Raw genomic sequence first — 17,364 nt, 5'->3', positions numbered from 1 at the left:
TATCTAAAATGTGAATGTGTGTACCCCAATAAGTCTCTTCTTTACCCTAAGTGTCTTATTCGCATTGAAACATGATCAAATAAAGCAATAATGGCAGGGCCAGCCCCATGGCTTGGTGGTTAAGTGCATGTGCTCCGCTACTGGCGGCCCAGGTGCGGATCCCGGGAGCGCTCCCCGGGAGCGCACCGACGCACCACTTCTCCAGCCACGCTGAGGCCGCGACCTACATACAGCAACTAGAAGGATGTGCAGCTATGACATACAACTATCTTCTGGGGCTTTCGGGGAGGGGGGGAAGGAGGATTGGCAATAGATGTTAGCTCAGAGCCGGTCTTCCTCAGCAAAAAGAGGAGGATTAGCACGGATGTTAGCTCAGGGCTGATCTTCCTCACACACACACACACACACACACACACAAGCAATAATGGCAAGCAAGCCTACTGGCGTCTCCCCACAGAATGTCTGTCTCACACAGAAAAAGCTTGAACCCTTTTTAAAAGGGAAGAAAAGAAGAGATAGCCCTTCTGGATTCTTTCATCAAGGGAAGACAGGTTTCCCAGAGACCTCCAGGCAAATTTCCCCTTGTGTCCCCTTGGCCCATGACCATCCCTTGAGTAATTCTTGAGAAAAGGGAATGACGGGGTGTGGCAATGGTTGGCTGCTGCCCCAACTAATCAGAATTCTAGTCCTAAAGCTGATGGCTGCTGGATAGGCCACAGATGGAAGCTACCCAATAGGGTCTCCCACAGGATCTCCCTGCAGCTGGATCAGAGGTAAAGTGACACAGCTGGGGTCACACACCAAGCCGATAACAGAAGCAGGTTTGACTCCAGACCTGCAACTGGATACGCCTGGTCCTAAGGCCGTGGTCCTAACGTCTGGCTCTTTCTACACCTCCAAATAGCATTAAAGCATGTGTGTGAAAGGACCAAAATTAGGATACACAGAATCACAAAGTTAACAGGGACTATGTTTTATAGATTTCTAGATGTTCATCCCCTCCAACAGTCCAGTATCCAGCCTCATGCCACACCCACCAGGGCCCACTATCTGTAGTACTGTCTGCAGGCACTGGAAGAGAGTGAGCGGGGGCAGCTCTGGGTGTAGAAAGACCCCTTTTGTAACCGAACCCAGTTTGTTTTTGCCCGTCGCCCAGAAAGCCAATCACCAAATCAAAGAGATTGCAGCAGAGAGTTTAATCACAAGGCAGCCAACTGAGGAGGCGAGATAATGAACTTTAAATCTGCCTCCCTGAAAATGGTGACTCAGGGATATTTATGGGGTAGGGGACAAGTGTGGAAATAGATGATTAGAGGTGAGGAGAGGTGAGGTAATTGATGAGCTGCGCGAGCGTAGTCAAGCTGCATGGCTCTTCATAGGACGCATGTTCACAAAATGGCAGCCTTAGCATGATCTGAGGGTGGAGTTTTTAGCTTCTTGACGTCAAAAAAGTCACCTATCGGGCATCTTCGAGGGCCCCGTTGATGGGTTGGTGGTCTCAACCGGCCTGAACTGGACAAGTGGTCCTAATTCCTGAAAAACAGCTCAAACATCTGTTACCATGGTGACCCAGGCACCAGGGAGATGTTATTTATAGGAACCTAGTGGGAGTTGGGTAATATATTGCCTAAGCAGCCCAGTTAACAGTGGGCAATCGAACAACTAAAAGCTATAATTACTAGTTGCAAAAAAAAAAAACCCTTTAGTTACTAGCTACCTAGTCATTAATGGCTGTTTATCGGTTTCACGTCAGGGCCAAACTTGAGGCCAGAGAGGAGGCTGGGACAAACGTCCAGGCAGAAGACAAGGTCTGAGCTGATGCAGCGCCAAGGGGACAGAGAGGAAGAGACAGACAGAGCAGAGTGACAGGGCTTTGGGGGCGAAGGGGTACAGTGCCGAGAGATCTGGTCTGGTGACTGGATGTGTGGTTGGGCTGTCCCCAAGACGCGGAAGTGGGGGAAGTGCAGGCTAGTGGGAGAAGATGCTAAACTCAGTTTGTGATGAGGTTGAAAAACCTTCCAAGTCAGAGAAACTGCCAGGACATTGGGGGCTCGGATTGCTGGGTCCTTAAAAATGAAACCGGCTGAGGACCAGGATTCCTGGTTAAAACCCTAGAGTCCCTGACTTGCATCATTGGAAATGACAGCTACTGTCTTGTTCTTTGGCATTTTACTTCAAAATTGCAGCAAAAAGAGGGAAAAAATATATATGAACAGCAGCACCAGGAGATCCGGCCTGAGAACGGAGTGATGCGGCGTCGGGGCCAAATTACACCCTTACCCACAACACGGAGCAGCCGGGAGGCCAGATCCCCAAGGCCTGAGAGGCGCGGCTAGGGGCCCAGACGCCTGGGTCCGGCCCTTAAGGCTTTGGGAGTGTAGCGACCACGTGGGGGCGCCAGAGACCCAGGCGTCCCGGGCCCCGTCCTTTTATTTTATATTGCACTTCAGGTGAGTCATTGTAGGGCGGCGAGGGTCCGGCGGTGACTACACGCTACAGGTCGGTGGATCCCAGGGGGTGGCCGGCACAGCCCGCAGGGTCATACTGGGAACATCCACTCGTGGGCTCTTGTTCCGTACTGCGGGACAACAGAGGCGGAGCGTGAGAGGGAAGCCACACTGCAACTCCCAGCAGCCCTGGGGCGTCCCAGGCTGAGCGCTGGCGGAGTCGCGCCCCAGGACCTCATGGGAAATGTAGTCCACTTCCCAGAGGCCCGCAACAATCATGGGCGGGGGGGGGGGGGGCGCAAATTGTGGCAAACACGGCGCAGAGAAAGAAGGGAGATGTAGTTCTGCAAAGAGGAATCGTTGTTGGGCCCCGAAGGCTCTTGGAAAAAATCGTTTCCAGCTGAGAACGCACGGATAGTCAAGAGAGGTGTGGTTCTAGGTCCCGCTGCACCGGAGTTTATAGAAGCTCATAGGAAAGACGGCTCTAGGTCCAGTGCCCAGAAGGGAGCCCAGAGGTTCTCGGCAAAGATATCTCGGCTCAGACGAATGGAAATACCTCCAGAGGCTCATGAGAGGAAACATTAACAGGGGGCCAAGGTCCAGAGGCTTGTAGAGGAAGATTGCTTGGGCCAAAGGGGTTTAGTAAACCCAGGGCTCCAGGGAACCCACGGGAGAGATCTTCGTGGCCAGAAGGCTGACTTCAAGTCCCAGAGGCTCATGGGAAGGGGCTTTCTCCCACGGGAAGGCTAGACGTGAGCAGCAGAGGCTCACGGGAAGGGGCTTTCTCCCACGGGAAGGCTAGACGTGAGCAGCAGAGGCTCACGGGAAGGGCCTTTCTCCCACGGGAAGGCTACACGTGAGCAGCAGAGGCTCACGGGAAGGGGCTTTCTCCCACGGGAAGGCTACACGTGAGCAGCAGAGGCTCACGGGAAGGGATTTCTCTCTTTGAAAGGATACTCAGGGGTGGCAGACGTGCAGGGAAGGGGATTTCTCAAGCCAGGGCTCCAAAGGCTCAAAGGAAAGGGTCATTTAGCCCCAAGCCGTGTTCTAGGCCACAAAAGCTCTCAGTCCAGAGGCACATGGGACGAGAACTTCTCTGGGGAACAAGCATCCAGCCCATTTCCCAGCGAGTGCGCCTCACCTGGATCGCCTTCAGCTCCTTCTGGAAGCGGAGGACAAGCTCAGGCCCATTTTCCATGGTGGGAATGTGGAGGTGCTGGGAAGAAAGTGCCGTGAGGACCGGGCTCCTCCCCCTTCTCTCCCATCTCCAATGGCAGCCCCACCTCACCTTGCCTTGGTACAAGATTTGGTGCACAGGGCAGACCTGGCAAGCGGTGCCTGAGCCAAAGACTTCCCGAACCCGTCCCTCTTCCAGCGCCCGCAGCATCTCCTTCATGGTGATCTTCCGCTCTACTACCCGGAACTCACCCTGCGGGGCAAGAGACAGATACATATGAGCCCAGCTGCAGAGGCCCGCCTCTGCCTCCCTAAGGATGCTGAGAAAGACAGAGACCCAAGTCGGGGAGACAGACACCCAGAGAGAGGAGGGCAGAGACATGCCAGTGAGCCCTAGCCCCCTGATGCTTTGGGCCCCCAACATAGCAGTACCCCATCATTCCTGCTGCCCGAAGACACCACGTCCTCACCCAGGTCTGAGCCAGGTCCAGCAGACTCTGTCTCACTACTCCAGGCAGGATGACACCGTCCAACGGGGGCGTCACCAGTTCCAGCACTGGGTCAAGTGTAAGGGATGGGGGTGTTACCTCACACCCTCGTGCACACCCTCCCATCCTCTGAGGAGCCACCCCACCCAACCCCAAGCCCTGAGACCTGCAATCTGCTAGGAATCATGGTACCACCCACTTCCACCAGGGCTTGGGTTGGGTTATGGGTGGGCTCACCCCCATCCTCGTGGGTCCAGTAGATGAAGATGTTCATGGTGCCCACCTCAGTGAGCTGTTGGTCAGGCCCATACAGCCAGAGGACTTGTTCGCAGCCCTTCCTTTTTGCCTCCAGCTGCACAAACACCGTGGGCCCATAATTCCTGGTGGAGAGCAACATAGGTGACCAGGGTAAGGGACCCCCATCCTTCCCCAACATGGTCCTAGATGAGTCTTTCCATACCGGGGCTGACCCTACTCCTCCTCAACTCACAGCCCTCCCATGGCTCCCCAGTGCCCCCAAGACAGAATCCCTGGCCAGTAGCTTGGGGTCAAGGCTCTAGGTGGTTGGTGCCCCCTTACCTTCCTTTTCCCACTCTGCAGATTACAGTACATCACTGTTTTCTTTGCTGGGATCACTTCCGCACCCAACTCCCCAAATGACCAAATCCCTAGTGTCCTTCAAAACCACCTGTGATGTCACCTCCTCTCAGCGCCATTTCCAAGCCTCAGGCTGGGTTCCAGGCCTTCTCTGGGCTCCCCCAATAAATTAAGCCACCTCGACGATTTCCCATATCATCCTGTTTTAATACTGTCTCTCATCCAGAGCTGACTTCACCCCTCATCTGCTCACAAGCTTCCCATGGCTCCCCATTGCCTTTGGGACAAGATCCCAGCCCCTCAATCTTGTGTTCAGGGCCTATCCGGGTCTGTGACTCCTTGTTAAGCCTTTTGCAAAAACCAGACTTATTTTTTTTTTTTTTTGCTGACAACTTCCGTGACTCTGCCCCCTACCCTGTCCCCACACCTGTGGCCCCTAGGATTAGAAATCGTTTACCATCGTTTGTACCCAGGAAACCATCGCCTTCCTACCCACCAGACTCAGCTGAGGTGTCACCACGTCCTCTGTGAAGTCTTTCACAATGCCCCAGTCACCTCCATCAGAGCACAGGCTGCTCTGGATATTGGGGTTCCCACCAGCCTGGGAGCCCCTGGAGGACAGGGCCCGGATCTGACTCACCCGTGTCCCCAGTGTCACCCAGCACAAGGGCCTGGCCCTTAGGAGACCTCACAAGATGTGTGTTGAAAGGATCTGAATCAACTCCCAGCGGAGGCCACACTTGCTGTCCCAGCATGCCCTTACGCCATCCTCAGCCTGATCACCACCCAGGAGACCCTTTCTGCCCTGCTGAGCCAAGGGCTCTGGAAAGATAGATTTACTCAGAAAGTCCACACGCAGGGTGATGGGCACTGGAGGCCCAGGGGACTATGGGAGCCAAGCGTGGGGGTGGGGGTGGGGCTGGTAGAGCATGGGTGTTCAGGGTAGGCTACCAGGGAAGAGACCAATGAGCTAAGTATAAACTTAATTTCTGGAAGCTTCTTGGGGGACCAATCCTGGTTTCTCCACTGACCTCCACCCAACCCCTTCCTGTCTGAGCTGACTTGTCCACATGCCTTAGCACAGACTCCCCCCACTTCCCCACCACCACAGTGCCAATGACATCACATCCCAACATGCGAGCACCGCTGTCCCCAACCATGTGAAACAGGACAGGGGGGACAAAAGACATCCAAAGACACATCCCAAAGTGCGGGCACTACACCCTGTGTCTCTGAGTCCAGTGTGCCAGACACGCGGGGTTGGGGGAGGGACTACTTACCCCCCCAACTTGTAGTTGCCGACCCCACCCACCCAGGCGCGGATGAATGTTGGGTCAGCCAGGAGGGAGACAGGGCTCACGGCGTCTCCAGGGAAGTATGTGCCCACTGGGCAGAGAATGACGTACAGGAGGGCTTGCGTGGGAGGGCTGACACCTAGGGAGGGCTGTGATGGGCAGAAGGGGACATCAGGGACGCAGGAGTCCAGGCCCCCAGCCCTCCCCTTCAGGACCCCCCCCCAGGCCCACCTCGTTCCCGATGAACACAGGCCGCACGTAGAGGCTGGTACCCGTGCTGGCAGGAACCCAGTCCTTGTCCACTTCCACCAGCCGGCGGATGCACTCGAGCAACTCGGCCTTGTCAAAACTCTAGGGGGGATTCTGATGAGTCAGGGGGCCCTTGAAGCCCTTGCGCCACCCCATGCCCTACTCCCCGCAGGCTGGCCAGGGCCCCTCACCGGCAGGCAGAGGCGCAGGGCCGAGCACAGCATCCGGTCCATGTTGAGCCAGGGTCGGAAGAGGCGCACCCGCTGGTCACTGCCTCTGAACGCCTTCATGCCCTCAAAGAGCTGTGGGGGACAGGTGGGTGGGTGGCTCGGAGACCACCTCAGACAGTCACGAAGAGACGGTGAGAGACACCAAGACAGAGACTGATAACAAGGATATAGACACAGAAGGATGCAGAGAGACTGCATAACATGCTGAGCACAGAAAGTAAGAGAGAGAGACAAAAGAGAGACGGATAGAGACCCAGAGAGACTTGAGAAAGCAAAGGACGGAGACCAGAGAAAGCAGAACACAGAGACCCAGAGACAGAGGTGCAGAAAGAGTGCCCTGCTTAAACCCTTCCCATGTTACTGGTTGTGTTTCTCAGGAATGATGACAATGTGAAAGTGATGTTTTTAAAGAGTCCTTGTGTTTTAGAGGAACACTGAGATGGCTATGGATGAAATAATACAATGTCCAGGATTCGCCTCAAAATCATACAGAAAGGGGAAGAGGATGGAAGTCTAGAAGAAACAAGACGGTGACCAACATGTGCTAACTGATGAAAGATAAAGGAGAGAGGGTGTTATATCATTCTACTTTTATGCTTGAAATTTCCCGTAAGAAAAACATTTTTCAAAATACAAAACAAAAGTTGATCCCCACCCCTACCCTGTCACTCCCCCCAGCCCTGGAGGCTCCACAAGATCTGGTCTCTCTCCCCTCAGCCTCCTATACTAACAGTGCCCACTGGGCCCCCACTGCTGCCACCATGGCCACCTCCTGCTCCCAGGTTTTGCACCCGCTGGATCCTCTGCTAGGACACTGTCCTCCTTGCTTCACCTCATGTCTTCCAACTCACTTCTCAGGGCTCAGTTTAAATGTTACATCCTTCATGGTGTTACATCCTCACCCCCAGACAGGTCAGGGCACCCTGATTCCTTCCCCATGGTTCCCTGTTTGCTTCTTCAATGTTGGCCTCACTACAAATGGGAAGTGCCCAAGGGTCCCCTGTGTCCAGGGCAGGGCTTGGCACCGAGTAGGTTTTTGTTGAATAAATGAATAACTAAATGCATGAAGGAAGAATGACAAAAAAAAAAAAAAGCAAAAATAAAAGAACAAGGGAAAGAGGTGAGAGTGGGAAGAGGCTTTATCAGATATTAAAACAGATTATAAACCTACAGTACTTAAAACAGAGTGACACTGATATATGAGTAAACAGAATGAACAATGGACAAAACTAGAAAGTGATTATAAAGCAATGGGGGAAAACATGGTTAATTCAATTAAATGGTGCTAGGACAACCAAATATCCATCTAGAAAAGAAAATTAAATTGGATCCCTACTTGGGCAGGCCCCATGGCTTAGCGGTTAAGTGCGCGCACTCCGATGCTGGCGGCCCGGGTTCGGATCCCGGGCGCACACTGACGCACCACTTCTCCGACCATGCTGAGGCCGCGTCCCACATACAGCAACTAGAAGGATGTGCAACTATGACATACAACTATCTACTGGGGCTTTGGGGGAAAAATAAAATTTAATAAATAAATAAATTAAATAAATAAATAAATTGGATCCCTACCTCACACCTCACACTAGGAAAAATTCCAGGTGGATTACAGATTTAAATGGAAAAAAATTAAACCATAATAACTATAGAAGAAAACACAAGATAACTGTTTTATATCTTGAATTGGTGATAGTATTCTAAATATGACAAATCACAGAAGCCAAAAAAGAAAAGACTGATACAATTGACTGCATAAAAATAAAACAAACTGGGGAGAGATTTTCAACTCCTATCAGAAATGGTTTATCTAATATATAAAGTACTTCAACAAATAAATTTTTAAAAACCCACTCTGATAGAAAAATCAGCCAAGAAAATGGACAATTCACAGAAAGGAAATAGTAATGGCTCTTATGCTTGTGAAAAGATGGTCAACTTCATTCATAATTAGGGGGAAAATGCAAATTAAAATGACTCTGAGATATCTTTAAAACCATTTAGGAGATTAGAAAAGATCTAAAAATTTGACAAGGGCTGTCCAAGGTATGGAGTAAACTGTCTCTGCTGGTGGGCGTGGAAACTGATACAACTTCTACAGATGTGGATGTAGCAATACTTATCACAATTACAAGCTCACACACCCTTTGACCCAATGGTTCTAGAAATTGAGCAGAGATTAAGATACACTTGCACTTAAAGAAAGTGATGTGTTTACTGCAACATTGTTTGTAATGGCACAAGAATGGAAACAATCTAAATGTCCAACAATAGGGGATTACCTAAATGAGGCATTGTTAAGATGGAATACTATGCAGCAGCAAAAAGAAGGAAAACACTCTTTGAAGGCTGCTTAAGAATCTCCAAGGAGGAAGGCAAGATGCCAAACAGTGAGTGGACAGGATGCTACTTTTTGTGTGAAAAGAATGGAGTGAAACAATTATACACATCAATGCTGATATCCAGAGAGCAGAACTCTGGAAGGACATGGGATGTGGTAATTGGGGCTGCTTCTGGTGGGGTAGGGGAGGTGCTAGGTGGCTTGGGAGCTGGGGAGGTCTATTCCCTTTTTAACTTTTAGAACTTTGGACTGAGTGAATATATGACTCATTTTTTAAAAAGATGTTTTTAATTTAAAAACACTCCAAATAAAATTAAAAATTTAAAAACACAGGGAGACAAGGGCAGAAAGCAGATTAATAGTTGTCAGGGACTGGGGCAAAGGGCATGGGGAATGACTCCTTAACGGGTACAGGGTTTCTGTTTGGGGTGATGGAAAACTTCTGGAACTAAGCAGTAGTGATGGTGTACAACATTGTGAACGCACTAAATACCACAGAATTGTAGACTTTAAAATGGTTAAAACAGTATATTTCATGTTATGCATATTCTTATGTATGAGTGTTATTACCATGATAATAAAAAATAACAATACAAGTGGTTCACTTGTTATTCTACACATGCCCCAGAGTGAGGATGACATGGGGACATGAATTTCCTGTGCCTTCGGCTGGCTTCAGTTCCCCAGGTGCCCTGTATGAAAAGGATGGCAAAAACATATGTTTTGTACACCGGGGCCTCTAAATCCCTTCATGTGCACTCACTCAACTGAAGAGAAGGTACTGGATCCCCAGCTGGAAGACAACCTGCTGTGTTGGGCTCAAAGGAGAGGTAATAAATGGTGATCTCCCCAAACCACCATCCTGGGGGGATCTGTGGACAGAATCCTGATTGTCTGTCCTTGGTTTCTAATTGCCACCGGAGGTGTGTCTCCTCTGCACAAAATTGACTGGTTCTAGTTAAACGTCCAGAGCAGGTGGGGAAAAAAATCCTCTCAGAATTCTGGCAAAAAAAAAGAAAGAAAAACATGCCGAATGTCACAGATCCCTGCCCTAGGGACAGAAATTACTCAAACTGCAAACCAGCTACTAGGACCGTAATACGTTCATTCAAATCTTGTCACAACTAGAGTTTCCTCAGGGACACTCTGCTTCCAGCCATAGCTTTAAGTCGTAAGCCAAATGCCTCCTGGGTCTCTCTCCTTACAGGCCCCTCACCGAGTCTGGCAAAGCTGATCCTCCTCCTGAGTCCCTAGTTGGGGACAGTCCCCTGGTCTACCTGGTCACCTGGCCAAACCTCTGGGCACCATCCTTGGCCCTCCCTTGCCCCCTCTCGCTCAGCCCACCAAATCCCTCGTGTCCCTGAATCTCTTGGCCTCGTCCCCTCCCGTCCATCCTCCAGCTCTACCCCTAGCTCAGGCCTCCACATCCACCTATTCTCTTCTCTCTAGACCTTCACCCCAGCCCGACATCCAGGCCTCCAGCTCATCCTCCACGTGGCCTGAGAGGGGTCTTGCTATACCCAGGGCTGGCCCTGCCCCTCTCCTGCTCAGAGCCCTCCATGGCTCCCACCGCCCTTGAGAAGGTCTTAGCCCCTCAGCTCCTCTGTGGCCCTGATGACATCTTTAGCTTCCTCCACCACCTCCAATCCCACAATTCCCCCCAAATATGCCAGCTCTTCTTCGTATTATGTCTTTGTACTGGCTGTCCCCTTGCCCTCTAACACCCTAAGCTATCCTCTTTGCCAGGACAGACCCCACCTTCCTTCCAGTTGGAGGCAGGATCAGGTTCCTCGTCCAGCCTCCCACAATGCCTCAGCTGCCTCCACGAGAGCACAGATCTCACTGGGTTGTGGCCAACATATGCAGTTTTCAAGTGAAGGAACTAGGTCTGCTCATCTCAAGGAACCCAGCATCAACCAACACAGGGCCTGGAACATGACAGGCCTCAGAAAACGGATGATGAATGCACGGAGAGAAGAAACACACAAAACGCAAACCCAGGGAGGTGGACGGAGAGAAGAAACACACAAAACGCAAACCCAGGGAGGTGGACCCGGCAAGAGACACAGCAGGAGGGAAGAGATGCACAGGCAAATGGGATAAAGTTCACCGCCATGCCACCTGCTGTGAGTAGTGAATGGCGGAGCAGGCTGGGTGCAGCATGAGGTTCTGGAAGGGCTGGATTCGGGGCTGGCCCCAGCCCTTCTCCTCATTCCATTCCACCATTAGCATGTGGTCGGTGAATGTCTTCCCAAACACCAGGGGCTTGCTGGGGTCAGGCTTCTTATGAGGCTTCTGCGTTAGTTGCAGCTGCAGGTCTGCAGCCTGAGAAAAACAGAGGCACCCGGGTGTCCTGGAATCTGGCCACAACCTCCAAACTAAAAAACTACAACTCCCATGAATCCCTGGGGCTAAGACCTAGAGAGAAGAGGATGTGTAGCCCCATGGGCTTCTGGGACATGCAGTTGCATTTCTCTCCCACTGCCTAATGGCAGGCCATTAAGCTACCCTATTGCCATCCACCTTCACCTTTGGGCCCTGGACCTTCTGGAGATGCCCACTTCTAGCCCCCAGCCCTCTCCTCCCTGAAACCTAAGAGTCCCAGCCCCCAGCCCCTCCTCTTTGAGATCCAAAAGTATAGTCTCCTTCTTTTACCTTAAAGTTGGATGAGGCATATCGTCTGGGGCCACACAGAGGCCAAGGGACAGGGAGAAGTTTTCGGGCCCAAATCTGGGGATGGGGACAGAAGTAAGAAAGGTGGTGAAGCCAGGAGAGAGAGCAGGGGGCCCTGGCACCCCTTCTGCCACCTCCTGCACTTGGGAGGTCCCTCTGGTCTGCTGTGCCCCGGGCCCAGTGCATTCTCAACAGGGCATATGGCCCTGGCCAAGACCCCTCCCCTGTCCTGATCAGCATATAGCAGGAGGAGATCCTGAAGGAGGCCAAGTCCCTCCTTCAAGTCCATGAGGGCCACTGCTAGAAAGAGCTGAATCAGCTCCCATCCCCTCCTCCATGTTGGGGCAAAGTCAAACGCAGGCGCCTCCCACCCCAGGGAACTTTGGTCCCAGCCCTGAGACCAGCTCAGACAGAAGACGATGAGGGAAGGTGTGCAGGTAAGTGAAGGCCTCCCTGGGGGACCCAAATCCCAATAAGAGTTAGAAAAGTGAGGGACCTATATATAGGTCATGCTCTCCAGTACCCGAGAGCTGGGCCCCCAGCTCCCTCCACTGTCAGACCCAGGAATCCAAGTGTTTATTCTTTTAGGGTATTAGATCAGCTGGGCTCAGATTACCTGGAACCCCTAACCCTACACCTTGGACACCAGTGATTCTGATTTTGTTCAGATCCGGGGGCTGAGGGGCAGCTACATGGACCTGGGGGGTCACCCCAGTCATCAACAGACACTATTCAGATGAACACTTCCCTGTGGTCCTGCCCGTGGCAAGCAGGGGAGAGCAGGTCTGGCTGTGTCCAGCAGGGTGGCCTCTCCCCAGTGTCTTTTGCCCTCACAATGCCTCTTTCTCCAGCCTGGCGGGAAGGCAGCTGGGTCATGAGGTTGAGGGAGACAGAACAGCCTAGCCTGCTCCTGCCTTGAGAGCTGGGTGAGCTGATACCAGCGAGAACGGACCTGAATGGCAACAGTCACTGGTCAGTAGGTGAGTCCTGGGGAGAGTGAGGCCGCGGGTCTGCAATGTCCTAAAGTTGGGGCCATCAAGTCTGAGGGGTCCTAGATAGTGTGGGGCCCAAGGGCTTCTGGGATGATCAGAGTGTGGTCCCTGGCATGGCCTCTAGGTGGCAACGTGTAGCCAGCCCAAACTTGTAGCCACGCTTCTGTCCAGGACGGGCCAAGACACTCACAGTACAGAGAGAATATGGACACACGGGGGAGCCAGCCAGCATCTGGGCGGGAGAGCAGCCCTCAGAGGGAGCTAGAACGGAGAAAAATAAAAGTGAGTACGAGAGGGAAGAACAAGAATGAGAAAACGAGAGAGACGTGGAAATAAAAACACAAATTTAAAAGACAAAAATCAAGGCCAAGAGATGCCAAAATAGATATGAGCCTAAAGAGAGACAGAGACAAGAGACAAAGGGAGAGAAACTCAGGCAAAGCCAAGCCTGGGGAAATCAAGAAAAATATGGGGGGGTGGGGCATAAAAGGAAGCCACGAGAGAGAATGAGGGAAGAGGAGAGAAAGAAACGAAGACCAGACTTTAGGTGACAGAGCGCCAAGTGAAAGGGAGACCTAGAGGAATGAGGCAAGATTGGGAGAGATGAAGCGATGCCAACGCCTACAGAGAACTATCTCAGTGTTGCTTAAAGACAGAGATATCCAGGAGAGAGAGAAAGGAGAGGCAGAAAAACACGCCCACAACGCAGAGAGAAGGTGCTGGGCTCGGTGTCCAGGAGATTATAAACCTCCACTGGCCATAGAGATCCTGTCACACTGGGGGAAGCTGCCTTCACCCTCCCAGGATATTTCTCTAGGGACAGGGGTCTCACCTCAGCTCAGACAAGGTGCCATCTGATACCATAAGCCATGGGGATTGGGCCTGAAGGAGACCTCAGATGGTAGATGGGCTTTGGAGACAAAGCGTGTTAAAGGATTGGGGCTGAATTAAGAAATGGAGAAGGGTTCTGGGGGAGTGCCAGGGCAGGGCTCTGTAACATGACAGAACCTCCTCCCATCACGGCTCAGGAGTGTCACCATTAAAGCCCAGGACTGTCTCTGTCATAGCTTAGCACTGTCCTTCACACTTCAGGACTGCCCCCACATCACAGCCTAGGGAAAGTCCCTCTCATAGTGCAGTGCTGTCCTTGCCTCAGCCAGGGACTGTCCCTATCACAGCCCCAAAGTGTCCTTGTCACAGCCCAGGACTGATCCCATCACATGTAGAACTGTCCCATTAAACCCGGGACTCTCCCATCGCAGACCAGGACTGCCCTAGGACAGCCCAAGACTCTCCACATCACAACCCCAGACTGTCCCCATCACTGCCCAGAACCGTCCCACCACAGCCCAGGAGTGTCACCATCAAAGCCCAGATTGTCCCAGTCATAGCCCGGGCCTGTCTCCATTAGTCACCGAGACTCAGAGAGTAAAAATCTACCCTGCTATCTCTCCATCAGGCTGGGAGAAGAGTCCCAGATAAAGTCAGGTGCAAAGTTAACAGGAAACACTCCTCCCAAGGTTACGCTGCAGCTGTCAAGGGTTATCAAGACTCCCTTCTCGAAGTTCTTATTGTTTCCCTTCTGACCGAGAAACCTTGTTCTCTAAAATCATAGACTCCCCGAAACTCTGCTGGTTGACACCCCACCAGTAAGAAGGGACCGTCCCACTCTCGCCTGGAGGATGTGTCACTTTGACAGTGAGAAGCTGCCTCGGTTTCCACTCTGGGTGCAGAGCTTCAGATAAGAGGTCTCGGGACACAACGTTCCACATCTATCTCAACATTTAGTTCCAAGAAAATAGGGTCTTGGGTCCAATTCCGAGTCCAGATCTGAGACAGAACTCTGTGTCACCATCCTACCCCCACCCCTAGAGGTCCCCGCGCCCCCTCACCCCCACCCCAGCCTGACTATTCCCTCCTTAATGTCCCCACCCCAGTCGCATCACTGTCCCCTCCTCCACGTTTCCTTCCGCATACCTCCCATCCGGGTCCCCTTCCCACCAATTACGTCCCCCCCATCCCCCATTAAGCCTTATGCTCTTTTTCAGGGACCCCCTCCTCCTTGGCGGCCCACAGCGGAACCTGAGCGCCGCAGGAGCAGCTCCAAGCCCGAGGAGCTGCAGGTGAGTGGTCCTCCCGGAAGTGCGCCTTCCTGCGGGGTTCCCCAGCCCCAGGCGTGGGGCCGCAAACCCACCTGACCCAGTGCGGCTGCGGCCATGGTCGGTGCGGCGGGTAACTCTGCTCTCCCGAGGCGCGGTCCCAAAAAAGCACGTTCCGGCCCCGCCCCGCTCACGCCACCTCCCGCGGGAGGGCTGTCCACCCGGCACCCCAGGCCAGCCTGGCCTCCCCAGTTATACAGCGCCCGCGGGGAGCCGGGCTCTGCTGCAGAGCGCATGCGCTGGAACCCTCGCGGCGCAGGGAGGTCAGTTGATACCCACCCGCCTCCCAGCTTCCACCCAGATTCTGTTCCGGCCACGTCCCTGCCTTGCAAGAGCGTGCATGCAGCGGTTTGCAAAAATGCATTTTAATATTTACTGTCACGGAGTGCTAACGAGGAGAAGCAGCCCAAGGTAAGGGAGGGGAAAGGCCCTGAGCAGAAACCTCCGCCTATCTCGATCCCTTAGTGAAAAGGAAAAGCACACAGTAAATGTTGGCAGGCGCCGATAGCATGAAAGAATGTACAGGAAAAGGGAAAGGACTCGTAAGAGGGCTGAAGGGGTTGCAGTCAAACCCTGTTTGAATGTAGTTTTTCCTTCCAACGACAAAATATGAGTATTCTGTGTAACTTTTTAAGAGATCAGAACACACACGGTTCACCATGCCTCCTCCCAGTCCCTTTCATCAGTGAGGCCGGAAAAATGTCAATCTCCCAACTCATCAATGAGTCTCTAAGAACAGCCCCCGGAGCAGGATTTCCTGGTGACGCCCCTTCATGAGTGACACCCCAACTTCAGGACCCCCAGAGGCAGAGTGAGCCAATTACAGCCCCTCAGGATCCCTCTAATCTCCAACAATGCAAACCTGCATCAATGTCCCGTATATGGTACTCCTTGGTCACTGTGCCCCCCAAAACATCCGGTGGTCAGAGTTCCCCCAACTCCTGCATCCTGGTTACTGTGACACCAAAATCTTTTTCCTGCTGAATCTTCAAACTCCGGTCCCTAGGCCACTGTACCTCCGTAATTCTACCCTGGGTATTTTGCCCCCAAATTGTCCCCGGGTCACTGTCCCCCAGCCCTAACAGCCACAGGCCCAGGCAGTCAAATTCCGATCTCTCCCTCTCAGGGCGTTGTCCAGTTTTTCCTCTTCCCCAGCCCTCCTCCCCAAGCACCAAGCCTGGGGCCGTAAGGGTGCGGCGCCCACTGACCGCTCCCGTCCCACCTCGCCAATCCGCGATTGCCGCACACCCCCCGCCGCGGCCAATCCGCAGCAGACATGCAGCTCCACCCGCTCGCCTGGGGCTACATACCCGGCCCCCTCCTGGAGAAATCCAGGGTCCCCAGTTTCCTCTTCCCCCAAACCCAGGAGTCCCTACCTGAGCCCCTCCTCCCTCTGACTCAGGAGTCTCAAATCCCAGCTTCCTCTTCCCTCAGCACTTTTGGCTCCTGTCACCCTCCTGCAGGCAGCGATGTCAAAATTCCTTTCCCCGAAGGGCCACAAACAAAGACGAGGCCTTTTTGCTTTCATTCCTCCATTATCCCCTAATTAGAGCTTAATGTACTCGTCCCTGCCGGCCTTTAAATTAGCGCACAGGTAAAGCCGACCTGCAATTCTTTCCCCAGGAGCCCCGGCCGACTGGCTCCTGCTGCAAGGCCCGTTGGGGGTTGTAGTCCCTGGGGTAGAGGCCACGCGTGGGAGTGATACCGGCTCAACACGCGGTTGCCATATTGTAGAAAAGAAACTGTATTGTAACTTTGAAGGACCTCTGATTAACTAACCCCAACACGCTCTGTGGATTTTATGGCCCCTCCCAGCTGCTATAAGTTGATAACTTGGTTCTTTTGAGTTCCTGAGGAATGTGATGACCCCCCCCTCCGCCCGGCCCCAGGCAGAAAGTCTACACTGATAGCCATCATCAATGCCAACTGAAAGATCAGGGTGTAGGGCATTGCTCTGGTCTCTGATGCATATCCAGTAAAACAAAATCTATGAGGAACTAAGAACAGATGGATGCCCCCACCCTGAGACCAGGTGTCTGCCTCCACCCAGAGACCAGCCCCCTATATAACTGGCCTGTAGTCTTTGTTCTGTAAGATGGTTCTTTGGGACATTAGTCAGCCACCTTCCCCCTTACTAGCAAGCTGCAATAAAGTTCTTTCTCTCCTACCTCTTTGCCTCTGGACTATTGGCATGTCTTATGGCAGGCAGAGGAAGTCCCCTCTTGAGTGGAACAGGAGCGCATGGGGCTGGGGGGGCGGGGATTGTGGTGTGGCAGGACTCACAAAGGGTGGAAATTAAATGTAATGATGCCCTCCTTCTTCTGGCTCCAAATTGCTTTTATGGGACCCTGTGGGGTGGTTTGGCACATGCTAAGTGGTAATGTCTGGAATTGGGGGCTGCACCCAAGAGGCATGTGGTAGAGGCTAGAATTTAGGAGACTGAGTTTAGGGTGGGAGAGTCCTAGTCAGGGAGGCCCAAGGGAAAACGTGGGAAATCAGGGAGGGATGGTGGGGGCTTCCACAGGGGCGCCCCACTTGGCCTTGCACCCATACCCCAGCTCCGCACCCCCAGTCACAAACAGCTCAATCCCTGTGCAGAAGTTGGCTTCGGAGGCCAGGAAGACGGCGGCAGCCCCCACCTCAGCTGGCTGGCCCATGCGGCCCAGGGGCTGGGGAGAGACAAGGGACAAAGGAGGTCAAGAGGAGGCCCCACCTGACGG

General features: G+C 52.9%; 2 protein-coding genes across 8 annotated transcripts in view; both read right to left on the bottom strand.

Annotated features, from left to right (window-relative positions):
* Nucleotides 1-1,177: 1,177 nt before the first annotated feature.
* BCAT2 (branched chain amino acid transaminase 2) lies at nt 1,178-16,041 on the bottom strand. 6 transcript variants are annotated; one of them, XM_087421409.1, is made up of 11 exons: nt 16,021-16,041; nt 11,476-11,550; nt 10,942-11,145; nt 6,444-6,554; nt 6,235-6,354; nt 5,989-6,152; nt 4,349-4,491; nt 4,094-4,179; nt 3,736-3,876; nt 3,589-3,663; nt 1,178-2,578 (listed from the first exon to the last, which is right to left on the bottom strand). In XM_087421409.1, the coding sequence occupies exons 3-11, from the start codon at nt 11,050-11,052 to the stop codon at nt 2,540-2,542; spliced, it is 990 nt and encodes a 329-aa protein (XP_087277535.1). In that variant the 5' UTR covers nt 11,053-11,145; nt 11,476-11,550; nt 16,021-16,041; the 3' UTR covers nt 1,178-2,539. The 6 variants fall into 6 exon arrangements, with proteins under 6 accessions (XP_087277535.1, XP_004440295.2, XP_087277534.1 ...); XM_004440238.3 differs by lacking the exon at nt 16,021-16,041 and adding an exon at nt 14,680-16,007; XM_087421408.1 differs by lacking the exon at nt 16,021-16,041 and adding an exon at nt 14,568-14,648.
* The window catches only part of HSD17B14 (hydroxysteroid 17-beta dehydrogenase 14), a 27,272-nt gene continuing 25,928 nt past the window's right edge, over nt 16,021-17,364 (bottom strand). For both annotated transcript variants that reach the window (XM_004440419.3, XM_087421410.1), the window contains one exon: nt 16,021-17,313. In XM_004440419.3, the coding sequence (XP_004440476.1) occupies nt 17,140-17,313 (174 nt within the window). In that variant the 3' untranslated portion in view covers nt 16,021-17,139. The remainder of the gene's footprint in view (nt 17,314-17,364) is intronic.

The sequence above is a fragment of the Ceratotherium simum genome, chromosome 33, assembly GCF_057802395.1.
Source record: "Ceratotherium simum simum isolate JZ-2026a chromosome 33, ASM5780239v1, whole genome shotgun sequence".
Taxonomy (NCBI): domain Eukaryota; kingdom Metazoa; phylum Chordata; class Mammalia; order Perissodactyla; family Rhinocerotidae; genus Ceratotherium; species Ceratotherium simum.
This window is presented reverse-complemented; position numbering and strand designations above follow the sequence as displayed.

Bases quoted from the DNA above. Each gene is read 5' to 3' on its own strand.
- BCAT2 (XM_004440238.3), bottom strand. From the start codon at position 14,880: ATGCGCTCTGCAGCAGAGCCCGGCTCCCCGCGGGCGCTGTATAACTGG. The intron at 11,146-11,475 runs GTAAAAGAAGGA...TGTTTTTCTCAG, and splicing joins ATGCCTCATCCAACTTTAAG to GCTGCAGACCTGCAGCTGCA. The intron at 3,664-3,735 runs GTGAGGTGGGGC...CTTTCTTCCCAG, and splicing joins AAATCTTGTACCAAGGCAAG to CACCTCCACATTCCCACCAT.